Below are 21,094 nucleotides of genomic sequence, written 5' to 3' on the forward strand. Positions count from 1 at the left end.
CCTAACATAGCAGGTCAACACTAGGTTTGTTACTGAATCTGGCCAAATATCTGGTACACTCAAATGTCTAATAGCCTGGCATCTATAGGACTGGAGTGTGATGTTTATACTGCTGGACAGCCTTAATAGTGCAATGAGAAAAGCAAATTCCGTTTACACGTCTTATGTCATTAAAACGGAAAATTTACAACAGACTGGTCCAATTTAGAATATTACAGGCACTTTATCAGCCAGGTCATCCGATACTGCGCTCCAGTTTTGTAGAAGAAGAAAAAAAACCACAGGTATTGCTAGATTTTTCCATTCGTTCTGGACTGCTGTCGTTCGTATTTCACAGAAATTATAAGGAAAATGAGGAGTGTCACTGCTTGTATAGCTGCTAGCAAGAAGAAATAAAAGTTCAAGTGGCAGTCGTTAATGTTACCTGAAAAAAGAAAAAAAACAATACTTATATCCTTAAACAAAATGTTCAGCATCATATCAATCTACAACTTGGTTTATCTCAAATGGCCAACAATTCTTTGCTTCAGAGGATTATAAAAATTGCTCAAAACTTCCTAAACAAAAATTACCATTTACTCAAGGATGAGATTTCATAATACATCCAAGTGCGAGTCTGAGCTTTCTGAGATACTTAATTAGGTTGACTAATAAAATTCCGCTTGCATCAGGGAACTCTGTGGCTTGATATATTCCAGATAACCTCCAATGGAAAAGCTGACCTCCTGTTGTCTATTCACTATGTTAAAACTATTTAACAAAAATGTGTGGTTTCCAATACCTTAACATGTGATGCATCATGCTTCTCAATGGGAGTAGTGTTCATCATATGATCATTAGTCTTGCTAAGGTTTTAACCCCTTATTTACCAAGGGTGTTTTGGCCTAAAAACCTGAATTTTCTCACCATGATTTGCCTTTTATATTTTCTTGCACCCACACAAATTATGTTTTTTTTCAACAACAGAGCTTTCTTTTGGTATTTCTTTTAGTATGAATACATTAAAAACAATGAACATTTTAAAAAAGCAAGTTTTTTTCCCAATATTTTACTATGAAAATAGTCCCCAAACAAGTTCAAATACATTAATGGAAGTGTCTTAAATTTCAAGAAATAACAAAACCCCAACATGCATGGGTTTATATTTTTGGAAGTTACAGGGACCTCACAAGACCTCTACTATCAGTAAATAGCCTTTGAAAATATTTGGTATGCATGCATTGTGTGTGATATGAACAGGTTATGTTATTTATTCATACATGTAGCTTAGAAACCAGATATGAATAAATATTATGAACACTAATTTCTTAATATTTCTAAGTAATTTTTGTAACAAGTCTATTGTTATTGTTCTTCAGTAAGGCATGGTTCTTCACAATACATTACAAACAAGCAAATTCAAATGGTTTAGTCTCATGGGATTAAAATACAGACTTACCTAGATCTGTATGGCTACTCATCCACCCAATAGCTGGTAAGGACACTAAGGCAAGAAGTCCGGAGCCAACAAAGGACCCAATACCAGAAAAGAAAAAGAACAGCCCCATGATGGCGCTCTGCATGGATTTAGGTGCTGCAGAATAGGCAAATTCCAATCCTATGGAAGAAAACAAGCGGCTCAGGTGTAATTTACTTCCTACTATGTACACCAACAAACAACTTTTTGTTCTTGCCATCTGATAGTTGAATTATATAGTATTAAGATGAGTGCATAAAGGTCTTTAACGTGGATATTGTTTATGAAGAATTTAGAATTTGGCTTGAATTGTTTTAAAAACCTGATAGGTATACATATATAAATATTATAGCACCAGATTCAGTGTGTGTGGGTGTATAGTGTTAGAGTAACTGTGTATATTTTATATATGCATTATGGTAATGTGTGTTATTGAGTTTGGTGTTAGCCTTATATGCATTTGGTGTTGTGTGTAACTGTATGGCATTAGCATGAGTGTGTATGAGAGTGTCAGATAGTGTCAGAGTGCGTGCATGGTGTTAGCATGTACGTGAATATAATATGTTAACACGTATGTATAAGCCTTATGGTGTTGAGTGTATGCTGCTAGCATGTGTGTTAGTATATGATGTTAGCAAGAGTGTGTGACATTACACAGTAAAAGCAAATACTAACAGTGTACAGTGTTATCGTGGGTGGGTGTGTGTGTGTCAGGGGTGGGCAGGAGACTGCTTGATGCATGTGCACTGCTGGGGGGGGGGGGGGGGGGTCAAGCTGCATTACATGACGTGTGCAAGGCCAAAGTCTACATGGAACAGAACTGGGAGACACTGAGCTCCATTCCTGGTAGATTCATGTTGCTTCATTTATGTTTAAAAATGCACTAATGCATTTATCAACTTTATTTCATGAACATTGAATTGATTTCCCCAGTTAATGTGCTTATCCAGCAACATAATTATCAATTACTAACTTGATTTACCAACACATACTTAAGGAAAAAAAAAATTACATATATTTTGTGGGATATCTTTATCATTAGATTAAGACATATTGCCTAATTATGAGATATATATATATATATATATGTATGTATTATGTTTAGGGGGACTTATGGTGGTAGAGCATTCCCTAAACAGACAGGAGAGGGGCAATATGATCAAAAATAAAGTATATGAAAAAACAAACATGATTGGGGGCAAGTTTTTAGAAGCCATTTTGGCCAGTCTCACTGGAGATATGCTCTACTACGATGCTTTATTTTCTGCTGCCAAAAAGGATATCGGACCAGAAGCCCAAAAGAAGTATACACCAGCTCACACATATGAATATTATTTATTTCATTGCTATTTTATACAATAGCCCGAGTGGAAACACTGTCTGTGTTTAGGACACCCCTATATTATATAAAATTTGTGACCACCCCCCCCCCCAAAAAAAATACATGAAAAACCAATATGTCCTACTTTCAAAGTAATATTTTAAGAGCATTTAAGTGGCCCAATTTTTGGGGATGTAAACTGGGTGTACTTTGCTGATCTCATGATACAACCTACGTGTGTCTGTTGCCTACTAACCTGCTACACAAGCAAACCTTCAATCACAGTAAATGGGAATTATATTAAAAAATAAATTTAAAATTACAAGGCATATTTTGAGACTGCTAGAAACAGACATTGGCGGTAGACAAGTACATTCGATCCACCTAGTCAGCCAGTTTTCCCTGATGTAAAGACTCAAACCTTAATCAGCCTATCCCCCATCCACATTTAAAGATTCCTTACTGGGTTAACCGCTTTTGCTGGTAAACCGTTACACAAACTTTTACACGTAACTACCATCATGTTATACCATGGAATTATACGCTACACTAGTGAACAAGGCCCAGCATTATTTTGTTTTTATTTTGTTTTTGGCTCATTAGTTTTCGGACAAAGAATTCAATTTCCTGCCCTTTTGGTTTAGGCGAAATTCAGGGCGCATTTTAAGAAAAATATTTTTAGGGGGTCATCATGAAGAAAGGGGAGAGTTGTGTAGTGCACACGGTGCCTGCAACAGGAGATGCTCTAAAAATCTAATCCTTGCTTGCTTGTAGAGGTAAATTAATGAACAGCTTTCCTTACAGGCACAACAATGGTTAACAGTAATTTGCATATTAATTATGCTCCCCCAGAGATGTGTACTTTTACTTTAAGTAAGACATTATTACATTATGAGAGGATGGTGGATATGTGGGACAGCCTCCCAGCAGAAGTAACCAAGTATACAAAATCCATGAGATTTTTTATTTTCCTCATTTTGCACCTCTATTATAAATTAGTGTTTGGTTGGGATTTTTTAAGTTTGACTTATTAAATTTAGTTTTAGAGTGATCCGAGATAGGATTTTTTCAGTATAATATATATATATATATATATATATATATATATATATATATATATATATATATATATGTCTGGCATGGCAATGGTTAACTATAGCCTTTGTCCCCTCCTTTTGCTGTATCTAACCTTTTCCTCCCTGTCCCTGGTTGTTTCCTGAGTAGTTTGCACTTCCCAATACTTAAAAAGCAAGATCAATTAGATTTATTGGTCTATGGAAGCTTAACATTGTACCCACTTTGAACCTTGACCACATTTTCTGGGAATGCTGCAAAAAAATGCTAATTATAGGTTGCTTAAACCTGCAAGACCCAGAAAAATAAAGTAACATTTTGTAATTAGTCAACCAGAAAATGTGTGAATAGGAGCGATAACTCCACTATAGCAAGCAAACGGATGAACGAAACTTAAAGAAATTTTGTTTGTTTCGTGGGGTCCCTACTCGTTATCAGAGGTTCATATGAACGCATTGAAAAACAAGTTCATACGAATCGAAATGCACAACTCAAGTGTACACATGAACACACTGACCTTTGCAGCTTGAATGGTTTATACCGGTGGAAAAATGCATTTATTTATTAGAACTTACCTGCTATACTTGCAAAAATCTCACTAAACCCAATAAGTAAGTATTGGGGAAGTTGCCACCATATAGCTAGATCCGCAGCATAGTAAGTCACATTTCCAATCTTCTGGGCTATTCGGTCATGTGTCACGATTGATAATCTTTTACTTTCCAGGATGCCTATAGTTTAAAAACAAAGCAAAATAGAAATGTGTGCGTAATACACATATATACGGGAGATATGTATATGATAGTGGAGGTATTGGTTTAAAAAGAGGACACAGAAGTAATTATATGGGATTATTAACCCAGCACTAGATGTTGGACATAAACAGCACAAGTATGCCTAAGGCATATTAACCATTATGTTGCATTCATTTAGGCAGGATGATGGAAATAAAAGATCATACTTACCAGCAGCTAGTACAGAACAAGTTACAAAAAACATTCCAACTGCAATTCGCTTGAGGGATGATGGTAACAGGCCTCTTCTTTTGAGCATTGGATCCACAAACTTATCTTTTAGTGGTATCAGAATCAGAATAAGCACAGCGTCAAACATTGTTAGCCATGCCGCTGGAAACTGTAATGTACATGTATAAATAAAAGGCTCAGCATCAGAAACCAAAAGCAAGGATTTAATAAACGCATGTTTAACCGCTTAAGGACAATGGGCAGTCTCTAAACCCATTGAAAACAATGCATTTTGAGCCCGTACATGTACGGGCTTTGTCATTAAGGGGTTAATTCACAAAGTATATAAGATACATAATGCCAAGAAGGGTTCTGTGTAAACTAAATTAAAATCTCAGATGGGCGAAATAACTTTTCAAGCTGGTGTTTTGTCCCCATTGGTAAAAAAAAATAAAAAATAAATGTGGTAGTTCACAAATTTCTATTACCGGAACATTGGAAGTAAAATACTTACTCAAACCCCGGTAACCCAATAGCATTTTTTTTCTCAAACAAATAAACACCTTACATTTCCATCAAAATGACTTTAAACAACTTAGGACTCCAAGGCCCTTGTCTTCAGCCCCGTGCTAGCTGATCAAACTGCGATGATCACAGACAATACAAAACTCCCTATCCCGGTAGAGAAAAATATGGGAGGTTAAATTAATACTTAAATTTAACTCTTTAAATGGTGGCCTCAACCAGGATAGGAAATTTGTATCCCATTATCACTTTGTAGATTAACAAACCAGACATGCACACAACCTGACCCCATTAGAGTTGTGAATACCTCCTTTTATGACTCCAATCCACCTCTGATTTTAACACTATTGACTGATCAAAGAACCTTGCCTTAGACATTTTGGTGTTATCTGCTTCCCATTCTTAACCATGTTATTTGACTGATACTTAAAGAGAGGTCTTTCACATTGTTGTACAACATGCCTGATGAAGGGACCTGAGAGGTCTTGAAAGCTTGCAATCTATATTTATTCAGTTAGCCAATAAAGGTACCATTCAAACTCCGCTCGTCACGGTACCAACTCTCATCTTTTAGGAAATATCTAACATATTAATATATGGTAATGTCATTACTAGCCTTTTTTCCCCTTAAAAAATTATAAAAGCGAGCCGTAATATTATTTATTGTTTTATATAGCGCCATCAAATTCCGTAGCGCTGTATAAAAAGGGGACATGATGCCATCACCAAATTTCCTAAGTATACTCATTATAAATTACAATAAAGGAAAACGTTAAAGGAACTATTTTGCACGTTTATTTTTGCAATTTCAGGTATAAATTGCGCAGTCCTGAATTTATTTTATGAAGTTATTTATTTACATTTCAATAATCCGACACATATTCTGTAACAAACCAGGTCAAAGCAGAACATGAATTCTGAAAACATATGCAAAGCATTCCAGATAGACTAATGTGTACCCATGAACTGAAACAAGGTTGATATGCTACATAAATATTTAAAATATCAGCATCTACAAACAAAAAATAAATGTGCTTACCGTATGGTCTTTATTGTTGAATATTTGTGGTATTCTCAAATGAAGACTCTGAAGAACATAAGTAGTTTGCATCTGCAAACAAAAGTTAATGTAATTAATTACCGTATTTGCTCGATTATAAGACGACCCTGGTTATAAGACGACCCCCCCCCCAAAATCTGAATATTAACTTATGAAAAAAAGAAAAAGTCTGAATATAAGACGACCCTATAGGAAAAAAGTTTTACCAGTAAATGTTAATTCATGTAAACTATGTGAACAATTGTTTGTTAATAAAAGCTATGATTGAGAAAAATATTGTTTTTATTTCCTTTTTTGTTTTCAACCTGCCCCCCCAACCTTGCGCCCCCAGGCTTGCCACTCTGCCCCATGATATGCCTTTTGACCCCCTATGTGCCACTCTGCCTCCAGAAATGCCTTATACCCCTATATGCCACTCTGGCATTTAAAAGGCATATTATGGGGCAGAGTGGCATATAGGGAGGTAAAAGGCATTTCAGGAGGCAGAGTGGCATTAAAGGGGTTAAAAGGCATTTTCACAGAGCACTCTGCTTCCAGAAATCCCTTACACCCCCCCATTTAACACTCCCCCTCCCTCCTCCAAACTTACCGGTGCTTCTGAGGTGGGGGGGGGGCGCATTACACAGGAGGATCCAGGTCCCCTGCATCTGAGCCCCCGGTGCTTAGTCCGGGAAGCGTGTAGAGCTCTACACGCAGCCCGGACTAAGCACCGGGGACTCAGAAGCACCGGTAAATTGGGGGGGGGGGGGCATAACACAGGAGGATCCAGGTCCCCTGCATCGCTGTGGGGGATCTGGATCTTAGTCTCATAATCAGACCTATTTGAGGTCTGATTATAAGACGACCCTGATTATAAGACGAGGGGTATTTTTCAGAGCATTTGCTCTTGAAAGAACCTTGTCTTATAATCGAGCAAATACGGTATTGTGCTTCCACCAACATTAGCATCAAATGCTGAAAGTATTAAAAGGGTTTTAAACAATTAACACAATTTCAAAATATTCCACAGAAATGTTAAAAGGTATTGTTGGATATTGTATAGGTGTAAATGCCATAATGCTGTAATAAATCTTAGAAGGTGAAATACAAAACGGCACAAAATACAGACCTGAAAATACACAGTCCAGTAAGGAATAAGAGCCAAGAACACTGGAATAATCTTCACCAGGGCTTTCACGTCTTCTACTTTATCATCTCTGAAGGGCCCTCCATTTGAGGATTTGGTCGAGTCTAAAATACCTTTATTATTTCTTTGTTGATGTGAAGAATTGCTCTGGCTATTGACATTTGAGGAAATAAAATGAGTAACATTAACAAAATATTTAATAATTTTTTACTTAAACCCAGACACAAAACGTCTATTTAGCATAACCGATCCCTTGCTTAAAAGAATTATGCCGACAGTTATTAACCGACTAAAGTCACACGTTCTGGCTTACCTAATAGGAAGGGGCTCATTTTTTTTTCTACACATTTTTATAAACCTCTAAAGCGATTATACAACATTTGTCCAAAACAACAGGCTCCAACAATACAACTACATACAACTAACATGGAGTTCCTCCAAAGTGCAATTTTAATGTGTCCAGCCGTATTAAAACAGTGCAAGGGGTCATGCAACACCATAAAGATTAGAGCTTTTAACAGACCCAGATTACAGAACACCTTAATCCCCAAATTAAAGGAGCTCTTCAATTGCAAAATACAATTGGACCCTGTAATACATCAAGCAAATCTTTTTATTATTTCATCTTAATTTTATATAATTAATGTAGGGAAACAATCTATGAGACACGCAGTTTGGTGGTCCTGAGAAAAGTCATGAATAAGGAGCATGTTATAGTTATATTATTCAAGGTCCACTACAGCCCTATTATACATTAAACACATGCATGTATTAGTTACTGAAGCCTCATTAAGTTCTCTCTCATTAAAAGCAGGAAGCATTTGCACGTACACTATTTAAACATGCGCAGCCCCATTCTGGTCCATGGGGAGAAGCACCAGCCGATCACATGTACACTGATGTGTTAGCATACATGCTATTGGCTACTGATGGATTTCAACATGAGTTACCATGCACAGGTATAGTATACTTTCTGCTTACACTTCCTACTTTTAATACAGGCAGTTAGGCGAGGTGAAAATTTTATTTTCTAAAGTCAATTAAAACATGTAATAAAAAAATTGATTTAAAAAAAAATAAAAATTCGCATTGGTCAAATGTCTCTGGATTATGCCTTCATAACACACAGTGCAAGCGATTGGTTCAATAATTTCAACATGCCTTATGACACACGAGGTCATGACACCCACCCCAACACCAGCTCCACAAGATACATACACGTTTCTGGGAATCTCCCTTGAATGCTTCCTCGAGCAGCAGGAATATGCCAAAATTCTAAACAGATCGGTGAATGCGCTACCGTCTGCAGGCTTTGTAATAAAAAATGTTTGTCCACACAAAAACACCAAAAACGAAACACCAATACAGGCTGCGGGGATGATGTAGCCTGCGAGAAACCCCACATTTTGCTGAACATATGCAATTCCACTGAGAGAGATTATTGCGCCCAAATTAATGCTCCAGTAGAACCAGTTGAAGAACCGACGTGTTGCCTCTGGTCCACGATCTTTAACCTAGAAGAAAACACAAAAAAAAAAAAAAAGATGCTAAATTGAAGTCCAACACAAAAATATATGCAGCATTAATTGCAGAGCCATCATTCTAACTTATGGGTTCTACAACTGCTCACCCCAACTCACGCTTGTACATAACATACCAAAGTACTTTAAAATGTAGGAATCATCATCGTACGGACAGATACTGTACCAGGTTGCATTTAAAAATATTGCCTTGAATCAACTCAGCATGTGCTTACAGTGGAACTGTTTTAGAGAATTCCTTTAAACCTGATCAGCAACAAAGCCAGATGATTTATTTGATATTTTAAACTACAGTCTACAGTACTAGATTGTAAGCTTGCAAGAGCAGGGCCTTCTTCTCCTTTTGTACCAGTTTGTTATTGTATGTGTTTTTGTTTGTGAAATTGTTCTACTGACTAACAGTGCTGCGGAATTTGCTGGTGCTTTATAAATAAATGTAATGTAATGTCTCAATTTAACAAGCCTCCTAGACACCCGGTGCCAGACAGCCAATTGTTTGCGATATGCCTTATAGTATAGCAAGCTTTACTCATGCTTACTCTGCAGTTTTACACAATCCCCAATCCTATGAGACGGGAACACTGAAGAACAGCCAAAAGATGAGAGCATCAGCTCATGACTGAAATCCTTCCTTTATTATCCTTGAGTCAGCATCATGTGGCTCATGTTCTCCAGACACAACTATTTCAGGCCCAGAGGTATTTTTAGGACCGTGATTACTGCTGGGTCCATTTGGAATGGAACATGCGTAGGAGTGGAATAAAGCTATACTGAACCTAAGACCAATGAGTGATCAAGGTCCAAGTCTTTACATCAGGAACAACAGGCAGAACGGTTCTCATCTACAGTCAAAAGTACATTCTAGGTTAGAAGGTAACATAACTGCAAAACACTAATGTTAAGTCAGAATGCAGCGTACCTTCCCATTTAAAATATTTTCTAAATGGTATCTTTTATACTCTTCTACTTCTCAACCAGATGATATTTGATGGCCAAAATATTTCTGTAGCTGGTAAGTCAGGCAGAAGTGCCCAGTCACAAGGATTTAGATAAAATGCACAAAATATTGGAGTCCTCCAAACCCTGCTCTAAAGACAACAGTTGGGTTTAAAAGTACAGTTCCATCTTATTTGTTGTGTTCCTTTTTAATAAACAGAAACAATTATTAATGATTTGCTTAAACCCATTAGATGTATGAATAACTTGTTCTAACCTTGGCATACCATAGTAAGCACAGAAAATATAATATATGTCACGAAAAGAAAAAAATATTGTGCCACTGTGTAAATATTGGGTAGACAATTCATAAATTACTTTCTATATTAGTTTTATCTAATATTCGTTTAAAACTAGATAACCGGACTTGGACTTAAAAAAAAAATCTCAGAAGCCATGTCTCCTGGTTTTACGATTTTCTAGTTTTCTAAAGCGTGCCTGTCTCCATGATCACCTGTAAATATGTGTCCATGCCTGACCTGACATGGCCCTATATGGCCAGAACGATGGCTACACAGAATGAAATATACGGTAATTTAAGAACATCCTTCTGAATATTTTAGCAGGTTAGTTTACCTATTAAAACTAAATACTGGTTGGTGGTCTGTCATAACGGCACAAAACGGGGTGTCTCAGCTAGGTTGAAGCTTAACCAACCATCAAAATCTATTCTCTCTTTTCAGTGTCAATATATCCTTTAAGTGGAAGTTTCATTTATTTTTTCTAACTTTCCTAATGGCGTTAAATACTCATTCCACTGTAGGCTGAACGATGTGTGGGATTTGGCGTCATCTGAAGTGAAAGTCACAAGAAAAAAAAAACAAAAAACGTGTGGTTTACACAGGTATCCCTATAATGATCAACTAAACATTACTGAATATTTGCCGTATTTCTTGTAGGTCAGTAATTAAATGATACAAGAGTTTCTATACATAAATGTATAAGTTTCTCTGTCTGCTAATTCTAGCATCATTATTGCTGTAGAGCATTTGGATCATTCACAAGACGAAAGCATCTGTAAAACCCAACTACATGATAGGCACCGAATCTACTATATCAACTAGTTTACATGCCTGTAATCTAGTACACCAAAACTGTATTTACACTAGAAAGTGGTGAAGGCAATTCTAGAATTTGTGTTGAAGCTGCTTGAACTTACAAAAGAAGCCAATGTTGAATGTTAAACCGTGCAGAGAGAAGCTGGTCACAAAGTACTGTAAGAACACTATAGGTCATATTTATAAAGATCACCCCTGGTGCACAGATTTTTTTTCACTTGATATACCTGGTCTGCTCCGAATGGGGTGATGTTGGCCTTCACCGATCCCACTCCCAAGCCCACGATGACTAGTCCTATAAAGACTGCTGGGGCACAGTACATCCTGCTCATCTCCTTGCAGGGCTTGACAGTGGCATTGGCAGGGGTGGTGCAGTTCTCTATGCCACCCAGATGGATATCCCCGCAGAAGCCAGTCATGGTACCCGAGTAGGTGATCATGGGGAAGGTCACCATGCCCAGCAGGTACAGCAACATGCTGATTAAGATGGTACAGAAGCGGCCAAGCCAAGCATCCGCCAGCCATCCTCCGAAGGGCGACACCAGATAAGTTATGCCCATGAAGATCAGCAAGGCCTGGCTGGCCTGGGCACCCTCCCAGTTATAGATGGGCCCATTAAGGAAAAGCACTAGATTAGAAGTAATGCCATAGAAGGCCACTCTCTCCAGCAGCTCAGACAGAAGCACGGCGAAGCAGGCCAGGCGGCGGCCAGCGAACGCCGAGACCGGGGCCTCAGCCCGGCCTCCTAGCAGCGGGGCCCGTTCGGTGTCACGGCCTTCCATAGCGAGGAGCCCGAAGAACAGAAACAATTACACAGCAGCTGCCATGTCATAACAAGCCAGGAGTCCCGGAAACGCGACGGGTGTCACTGACAGCCTGGTCCTCTCGCTCTTTAGTCCACCCGGGAGCACAGAGCCGATCCCGTCTACTAGCCGCACAACGTAACGCAACAAACCAGGTCCGTCAATAACCCGACAAGCACCAAGCCGGTTACTATCACCCAGATAACTCGTGACCGTGCCGAGTTTTCGGCGAGGGAACCGATTGGCTGCTTCTCAGCCGCCCTGCCCTCATTCTATCACCTGATTGGCTTCAGATGCTGCCTATCAGAAGACGTAGCTTTGGTCTTCCTAAACGTATACACACACTCACACTACACGTGTTTGTGGGCGGCATGTGTCACTGGAATGTGGGGAGATGTTTACATTGGCGCGCTGTTCAGTGCTGCAACTATGTAGCGTATTTAGCTTGTAACGTTTATGAAAATCCACCGGTGCTATGTGAATAGTTACACATACTGTGTTACGGTGGTCGAGAAAAGCCTGTCAGACTGTCCTTTTTTGATACTCAGCAGGCGGGAACGCAACAGTTAATGTATACGGGTACTGAACAGAGATGCATACTTCCTATCATAAAATCCAGTGCTGTAGACAATAATGTATGCTAGGATTGACAAAAAAACGGTTTATATCTAATTTTGCTCCAATAAACTTCCTTTATCTGCAGGCCCGGAGACTGCCATTGTCAGTGATTTGGAGAGATTTTCCCAACTCAAACACCACACTGAACTGATTCTTTACAGTCTGTTACTCCTTAGACTTGGAGACTTGGTTATTATGACTGAGCCATTCTATTTTTTCACCACAGACAGTAAAAAGTCAGGGTGTTTGTTCAAAAGGTTAAGATAAGATGACCCCGGCATTTGAAGGCTGGCGGCCGTAAGCACGATATGAACTGCCGCATGCTGCCTTTTTTGGTGTTAAAGGTGTGTTAGAACCACATATTGCATTTGATATTTTAAAATGAACAATTGCCTTAACACACATTCCACTTGCTGTAGAGAATTTTGTTCTAATGCATGAAGGTCATTCACAAGACGAAAACCCTAAACTATATGATAGGCATCAAATCTGCTATATCAACTAGTTTACATTGTAATCTAGTACTAAAACTGTATTTACACTAGAAAGTGGTGAAGGCAATACAAAACTCTGTTTGATAATACATCATGCATATGAGTCTTTTCTCAACTCATTGCCTCAGAGTTTGACGGCAGATAAAGAACCATTCGGCCCGTGTAGTCTGATGTAAGGACTCAAACCTTAATCAGCCCTTGCTCTTGTCTTAGATTGAGGATAGCCTTATGCCTATCCCATACATGTTTAGATTTCCTCACTGTTTTAGCCACTACCATTTCAGTTGGGAGGCTGTTCCACTTATGTACCACCCTTGCAGTAAATTCATTTTACACTTCCTCTAAGCCTTCTAATTTTAAATTATGACCTCTTTTTCTAACATTTCTCCTCCTTTGAAATAAGTTGTTTGTTGTTTGTACTTTGTTAAACCTTTTTTTACGTATTTCATTTTTTTCTATCACGTCTCCGCTCTCCTCCAAGCTATACATATTGACATCCTTTACCTTTTTTCTGCTCAAGCTCCTATTCTGACATCTACAAGCAATTACAGAGTTTTAGGTTTTCCTTTACCCTTTTTAAATCACGCATTCACTATTAAAATGAGTAAGAATTAAAACGAAAGCAAAGGAACAATAAAGTGGTCACTGGGAGAAAGAATGTTTTATATATTTATCCATTTATGTATAGAATAAAGTCCATTGTTTTAACAATTAGTTGATTTTTCTGAACCACATATTGGCTCTGAAAAGCAATCCAAGTGTCTTGTGAAATGGGAGTCTTCAATGTCATGTGATCTCAAGAGGATGTGAAACAAGTAACGCTAGACATCTGTTTACGCATTTAAGCTAAAATGACATTACAGAAATATATTTATGTGAAAAATAAAACACATGAAATCCTCATGTTGCTTGCCTATGGGAACTGTTGATGTCATCATCTTGGGTTTAGGAAATGTAATAGGTGGCAGGGAGGGAACAATCCTTTCCAGTATAGTCAGGTGACACATAATCTGATGGATGCTACACAGTGTGGTTTGTGCTGGATAAAGCATACTTCACTTCTCACTCTTGCTAGTCATTAACAAAAGATGGCGCCTTCTTAGGTATTAGGAGATTAGTACTTGATCTGGTACAGATTCCATGAAACATGCAGCCAGATAGAAGAGGGTCCTCACATGTGGCATTGTTGGGAACCAGGGATGGGCAAAGTGTCTGTAGAAGGACACCTGTGTCCGTGGCAAGATTTGTGAAGGTCCAGAGAACATCATTAAGTTGTCCACCACAGATCCCAGTAAATGTCCACCATGAGCAATGTTGGTGCGTAACCTTGGTGGGCAATCTTCTATGTTAACATCTGGCCTGCCATATAGTGTAAGAGATCTGGGTAGCTGAGGAAACTGGAGGATACGCCAATCCGGCAACGACTTATGGGACAAACGTGTGTTTTTAAATTCCTGTGGAATGTACTGCCAAAATGCTTTGCATACTCTCCACATCTTCAGGTGCCCAAAAATTCCTGACTGTCCAGCAGAAACTGTTGGGAGGTATAGATCACACATGGACGCTCCACTATTTTGTATTTTAACTCAGCTGTAAGTTTGCAAATAAGCTATTATCGTTTGATACATTTTTATTTATTTAACGTAGACAGATTTTGTAATGCTTTCAGCCGATCTTGTGCATAATTATACCTCCCAAGTGTCTCTCTTTCCTCCCATGATTACCTCAAAACAATCAATGGGTATGAGTGTATCCCACTGGTCCACATCTGTAAATGTTACAATAATGTGATCAGAAGCAGCAGAAAACATATAACTTAAATTGTGTAGAGAAAACACGTTATTCTTCTTTGAAATACCTTGCTTGGTTACTTAACTATATACAGGTAAACAAATTCTCATCTTGTGAAGCCCCACCCCTAACCACGCCCCCTAAAACAAACTTGTCCCTTTTTGACCATTTGGAACGTAACGCATAAAACATAGACATTTAAGCAAACAGGTACACACGGTATAACGTGGCCCCGCTTTATTTACACTATTTTAATATTTCAGAATATATTACAACTCAATGTTTCAGCTGCTTTGCTCTGGTTAATACTAGTGTGATTGCTGCTTTTGTCTCTAGGACATTAATGAAGAACTATTTTGTCCATCTAGTACTCCCCTTTTTATCCTGATGTAAGGACCATAAACACTCTGGTCTGGTCTTAGATTCAGGATAGCTGTATGCCCATGCCATGCACAATTCAGTGTATTACCCTGACTGTGTTAACCTCTACCGCTTCTGCTGAGAGGCTGTCCTCTACCTATATACCATCCTCTCACTAGTGATGCTAATTCGAATCGGGGACAAGCAAAAGGGAAATAAAAAAATAAATCAGAAACAGTGTGTGCACCACAGGCTTCTTTGCAACTAAATGTGAGCATTATGTTATCAACAGGTTTGGGTGTTTGATGCTAGGAACCTCATCAGCAGTGACTGGTTTCTGCGGGAGGACGTTAAGGCGGTGAGCACGCCAGCATTGGTGAATGAGAGAGCCGGAGGCGGCTGCTGCTGCTGCTGCTGCAGGTGTCCGGTATCGCCGTTCTTCTCCGCCTCTTTGGGTGTGAGTCGGGCGTAAAATGAAGAGCCAGGAGAACCGGATTTAGGGCCCCGTAATGATTGAAAGACAGACGTGGCAGAGAGAGGCTCATTAGTATAGCGTGTCCCCTGTGCAGTCAGCTATGAGAATCCTTTTTTTGGCCTGTCTCCGAGCCCATACGGGCAATTCCACCACAGCGGAAAGAATCAAGTAAGCATGTTACCATGGAGATATAAGTAACCCCTTGTTACCCAACATAATAGCGGTCATTAAAACTTAATTAATTACATCCCATGTGAATGAGTTCCCTGCAGTATTAACTGCATTTATACAGCGCTCATTGGGAAAACTATTGGAATATGAAATGTCACAGAATGTGATTGATATATATATATGTGTTGTTTTTTTTAAAAAATTGTATATATCATTTTGACAGTAAACTTTTCATATATTATTTGCAGGGGAGGAACTTTATCAAACACCATTTATCTAATGTTTCCTCCCTCTAAAAAAGTAATTTTAGGTTATGATATAAATAAAATTTTTATTTCCCATTTTGCTTATTCAATATAATTTGATTCATGTTCCCAATATGTGACAAGAAATATTGAAAAACATACATGGTAGCCCCCCCCATTTAGTGGCATTCACCATCATTTCATTCACTTTTATGTCAATCGTTAGAAAATAGTTGAGTAGCTGAGTTGATTTCCCTTATAAAAATATGTATACTGACATACACCAGATCATTCAAATACTATTGAATGCATTTGAACTCCTCGTGTCACTGTAGACATTACATTGTCACTAAGAGGGAATTACCGGTATATCCCCAGAGGTAAGGCAGTCTTTCAACTTTTTTTTTCTTTCACAAACTGTTTCACAGCTCTTACGTATTTTTTCTTCATAGGGATATATTTTCTGAACCTGAATTCTATGTTAAAACATAATTTTTACTACATTCTTCATTGTTTTCCAAGGGTGGTGTTGGCAGATTGGCCTGTGTAAACTGCATGTTTACATTTCCAAGTTCTGCCAGTGAAAGGATTAAAGTTTAACTTCTTCATTCTTACAGATATAGTGCAGCTGTCATCTGAAATCGAGCGCGCACAGTAATTTTTTTTACTCAATCGTACAATTGTGTTTTTGTTGTTGCTATTGCGTCCCTACAGAGTTAAAGCAGCTTTTAAGTTGGTAAGGGAATGTACTCGGTCAGTTTCAAGCGAAGGAGCTGGCAGGTTGGTAGAAAGGCAAATTCAAAGGGGGGATTCCACTATCATATGCATTAAAGTGTGTGCGATGGCTGAAGTTTCCCTTTAAACCCCTCCACTTTGCATCTAGTTGCATTTTATAAAAGGGATATATAACCAAAGAAAAGAAAAATGTATTGCGGGAAACGAGGAACACTTGTGCTTTATGCTCACAAGGCACAAATGGGAAAAGGCTCTTCAGGCAACACTGATCTCCACAATACTGAATAAAAGGAGGAACCATTAATAGTGAAATAACGTTGCTGAATAAATGATAAAAATGCAACCCCAAGATAAGAATAACATTTTAATTCAAGATTTAAAAATCCAAGATCTTAATACGGCTACATATGTTTCCTAAAACATGACACCCCGCTACAACAATGAAGTCCTTCGGTCTAGGTGATCATCTTGCAAGGGTCCAAAGATGCTGTCAGCCTGCTGAGGGGTCGAAGCAGCAGTGATACTTCTGCTTCCAATAAGAAGCCATCAGACTAGAATTACCACAACTAAACAATGGATAAGTAATGTTATCACAATTACATTCTAACCTGCTAACATCCAAGCTGCAGCATTCTAGGAAAGGAAGAATGGCTGCTCCAGGCACACATGCCAAATATTTCCATACTTACAACTGCCGCTAAAATATCCTAAAACTGTATCTAATGGAAAGGCAGCAGTGCCAACACATTTACTCAGTAGCAACTAAATTGGTTTTAAAGCATATTTCTAATGTTCCCAAATCCTACACTTAGCAGTTATGTACACAAGATAAAGATAAGTAGCAAACATAAATGCATGGCATTAAAATGACAAGCACATTTTTCTGACTTAATTCTTTTCTTTTTAACCTTCTATTTAATTTACTCTTAACTCTCTCTTGCTGATAGTCTTCTTTTTTTTTTTTTTTTAATTATACTTTCTCCACTCTTTCATGTCTCTATCTATATTCTACCCTCTCTCCTTCACTTTTTAGGATTCTTCCCCTCCCCCACCAATCTGCCATTACACTGTTTGGCAGCTCACTCCCACCATAGCGGATCACAGAGGCAATTGCCGGTCACGTGATTCCCAAGGTCGACAGACCTTTTATGCATGTAAAGTTATTACTTATTTAGAAATATGTATACCATGAGAAAGGGTGTTCTAAATAGTTTCTCATCTGCATGGTTATTCTTTTCTGTAGTTAATTGGCTTATCGTTGATTAGTCTAGGCAGCCTTTGCAATGGTGAGAATGCAGAGGACTTCGGGTCAGTTTACCACAGTTTGTCACGTCTTTCCTCTTCCAAATTAAACTACACGTTGCCATAACAGACAGACCAATGTACAAGCATATGGTATTTTCAGTAGTGAATTCACTTGTAATCATTTACCCCCTAATTAGCTTGTCTGGATTTCCCAGGGGGAGCTCTGTCAACTCAATTAAATGGTTGGAACCGATTAAATCACTTGTTTCAAAGAAAAGATTAATCAAAACCCTAGTGTGTTTGTGGCTCTCAAGGCCTGAAGTTTGACCCCCTGATCTAGATACTTACATTTTTATGACGCATATCCATTTATGAAAACACTGGTCTTACATCAGCTGATTAATAGTCATTGCTGAAGCCATGTCAAATGTTTACTGTGTAACTCAGAGAATATCTTTCAGAATTTCCTCTTGACAGGAGTTCTGATCTGAGGTTGTTTCGGAGCCTTGGCGGATTTGTGTTTTAAATCATCTCACTAATAATTGAGTATTTCCTTTCTATACTATGTTCAGGGATCATCTTGAAGCTGGGGGGCATGAATGTGTGCTCAAAGATGCTGCTTCTCTGGAGAGCGCAATCAAAGTATCGGAGCTGATCTCCAAGGAGAGGTTTGATGCAGGATTGGCCATTCATCTGTACAAAGCGGGCAGATATCTACTGGGTAACCTTTTTACATTTGCCATATACTTGAGTACACTCGCATGCATTCAGCATTCTGTAATTTGGACGTCAAAACTGTTGGGTGCATGGATGAAATTACATTTCTTTGTAACTCACATTAGGAACAGAATGCTGATTTCTGACAGGTATACTATTAGTATCAGGCAGTGTAATTAAACTAAGTGACAATATTGAACCATAACGGTTCAATAAGAGACCATGAGGCTTAAAAAGTTGTAATGTATCTTGGCCCAATAAAAGATATTAACTTTGAGGAGGAGAAAACATTTAATATTATTCCTTTGTTAAAAAACAAAATATCAACTTATTCTGTATTTTATCAAAGCGAGGGTGAGAAAAGTAAACCTCATCAGTAGATAAAGAGAACAAGTTCAGCAAAAAGAATAGTCTTTGATCTGCTGCAATGCAAATAGCTGGGGGAGGAGTTGTACAGATGGAATCCCTCTACGCATTTGCACGCAAACCAAAAAATTGGCTGCTCAGTTGTATATGTATTAAAATGTGATGGCTGGAGTATCTCTGTAGTTTTTGGGATTATTATGATACTTAAAAGCAGTATATGCCTTTTTATAATAAAAAGAACTGAAAAAAATGGTCAATCCCAGATACATTTCTTACATGGAGACAGTTATCATAAAGCTTTGTAAACACGAATGAAGATGCAACCAAATATCTGCTGTGAGATGCGAACCAGTTGATTATAGAAACATAGAATTTGACGGCAGATAAGAACCGTTCGGCCCATCTAGTGTTCCAGTTTTTCTTGATCTAAAGACTCAAACCCTGATCAGCAGAGAGGAAAGGTTATTCTTCTATAGTCTATAAGAAAAACACACAAGCCTTGCAGTGTAATTCTGTTTAATAAAAAATCTGCAAAATATTTAGCGCTTTTACAGTTATTTCTAGAGCTTGAACTTGTAATTAAAAAGAGCGTAACTCGCCTTTAGTTGTTCCACAAAATAAGCTCCTTAAACGAGAGAAAGTAAGTACAAGTGTATTAGTTAAGGGGGCTCGCTGACTTACTTAGGCTAGATGTGGGAAACCAATTAAATGGGTTTGCCAGTGAGAGAAATTTACAGATTCCTAACATGTTATGATTTTACTTGGAGAAACCTGCTTATTTCATGGTCCGTTTGTAGACATTGGATGGGCAGTGAACCTAGACTGCAGTGTAGTAGGAGCAAAAAAATGCTATTGGTTGCCATTTTCTGTTTATTTTCAGGCAATAAAATCCCTTTTGGAGCCATATTTGGGGGAACAGATATCAATGAAGATGTAAAAAACGAGGACAAATACAGAGTAATGGGAGCTGTTCTAGAAGAAGCCAGGTATACCTTTTTGATTTTGAAGTTGCATTTCATTTACCATTTTCAAAAGGCACAGCTGGAAAAACTGAAAACATCAAAATGAATCATTCTTCGTCAGGCCCGGACTGGAAATCGGGGTTTGTTTGTTTTTTTACTTTAGTTAATATCCTCCATGTTAAATAAAGTTTTTGTTAACTTTATTTAACATGGAGGATGTTAAATAAAGTAAAAAAAAACCCCCGATGTTTTAATGTAAGCCCTGTGCGGCCGCAGACCCCTAAGGCCGGCCCTGGTGGGGGCTTCCCGGCCCCTTAGAGTGGCGGACCCGGTCACAGTTGCGGCGGGCTTAAGGGGCAGGTGCCCCTTATGCCCTGCGTTAATGCGGCCGTAGAGGCCACATAGGCCCAGTCGGTCCAGTCCTGCCGCGGGCCCGGCCGCAGTTGCTGCTTGCTCCGGCAACAAGGTAAGTAGGGTGAGGGAGGGGGGTGCAGTGAGAAGGGACAGAGGGGGGTTAGATAGTGAGAAATGGGGAGAGGGGATAGATAGTGACAGGGGGTACATAGTGAGAAGGGGCAGATAAGATAGTAGTATGAATGCGTATGAGAATGAATGAATAAATGTGTGGATGAATTGTGTGAATGTGTATGACAATTAATGAATTCATGTGTGGATGAATTGCTTGAATGATTTGTGAGACTGCATTAATGAATGTGTTAATGATTTGTGTGAATGAGTAAATGCAAAGATGGTACATGAAGGGTGGGCTTTAACAATAAATAAATAAATATGGGCTGCTCGGGCTTAAATGCCCGAGCCTATTTTTTTGTCCCAGTCCGGGCCTGTTCTTCGTGCAAAAGAACAATCTTACTTCTCTTTTTCTTTTCTTTCAACATTCAAATTGAATTGAGTTGTTTCCCTTTTGAGTGTACTAATATTTATTTATCCATGTCAGACAAAATTACGTTTTTATTTATTTTTGGTTATTTT

At 38.5% G+C, this 21,094-nt stretch overlaps 2 protein-coding genes across 2 annotated transcripts in view; one reads left to right on the forward strand and one right to left on the reverse strand.

Moving 5' to 3' along the window:
* Positions 1 to 290: 290 nt before the first annotated feature.
* SLC15A4 (solute carrier family 15 member 4) lies at positions 291 to 11,904 on the reverse strand. The gene is made up of 8 exons (XM_089491087.1): positions 11,350 to 11,904; positions 8,746 to 9,041; positions 7,510 to 7,678; positions 6,381 to 6,452; positions 4,817 to 4,985; positions 4,427 to 4,582; positions 1,439 to 1,597; positions 291 to 424 (listed from the first exon to the last, which is right to left on the reverse strand). Exons 1-8 carry the CDS (start codon positions 11,902 to 11,904, stop codon positions 291 to 293), a joined length of 1,710 nt encoding a protein of 569 aa, XP_089347213.1.
* A 3,859-nt stretch (positions 11,905 to 15,763) lies between these two features.
* GLT1D1 (glycosyltransferase 1 domain containing 1) overlaps positions 15,764 to 21,094 on the forward strand; it is a 46,935-nt gene continuing 41,604 nt past the window's right edge. Inside the window, exons 1-3 of the mRNA XM_089491040.1 lie at positions 15,764 to 15,831; positions 18,632 to 18,780; positions 20,023 to 20,128. Coding sequence (XP_089347166.1) covers positions 15,764 to 15,831; positions 18,632 to 18,780; positions 20,023 to 20,128 — 323 coding nt within the window. The remainder of the gene's footprint in view (positions 15,832 to 18,631; positions 18,781 to 20,022; positions 20,129 to 21,094) is intronic.

The sequence above is a fragment of the Sceloporus occidentalis genome, unplaced genomic scaffold (assembly GCF_023333645.1).
Source record: "Sceloporus occidentalis isolate IW3139 unplaced genomic scaffold, rSceOcc1.0.p SCAF_48, whole genome shotgun sequence".
NCBI lineage: Eukaryota > Metazoa > Chordata > Lepidosauria > Squamata > Phrynosomatidae > Sceloporus > Sceloporus occidentalis.

Excerpts from the sequence above, each read along its gene's own strand:
- SLC15A4 (XM_089491087.1), bottom strand. The coding sequence starts at position 11,904 with ATGGAAGGCCGTGACACCGAACGGGCCCCGCTGCTAGGAGGCCGGGCT. Across the intron at positions 7,679-8,745 it reads AGGGAGATTCCCAGAAACGT|CCAGAGCAATTCTTCACATC; the intron begins GTATGTATCTTG and ends AAATGTCAATAG. Across the intron at positions 6,453-7,509 it reads ACTGGACTGTGTATTTTCAG|ATGCAAACTACTTATGTTCT; the intron begins GTCTGTATTTTG and ends TTTTGTTTGCAG.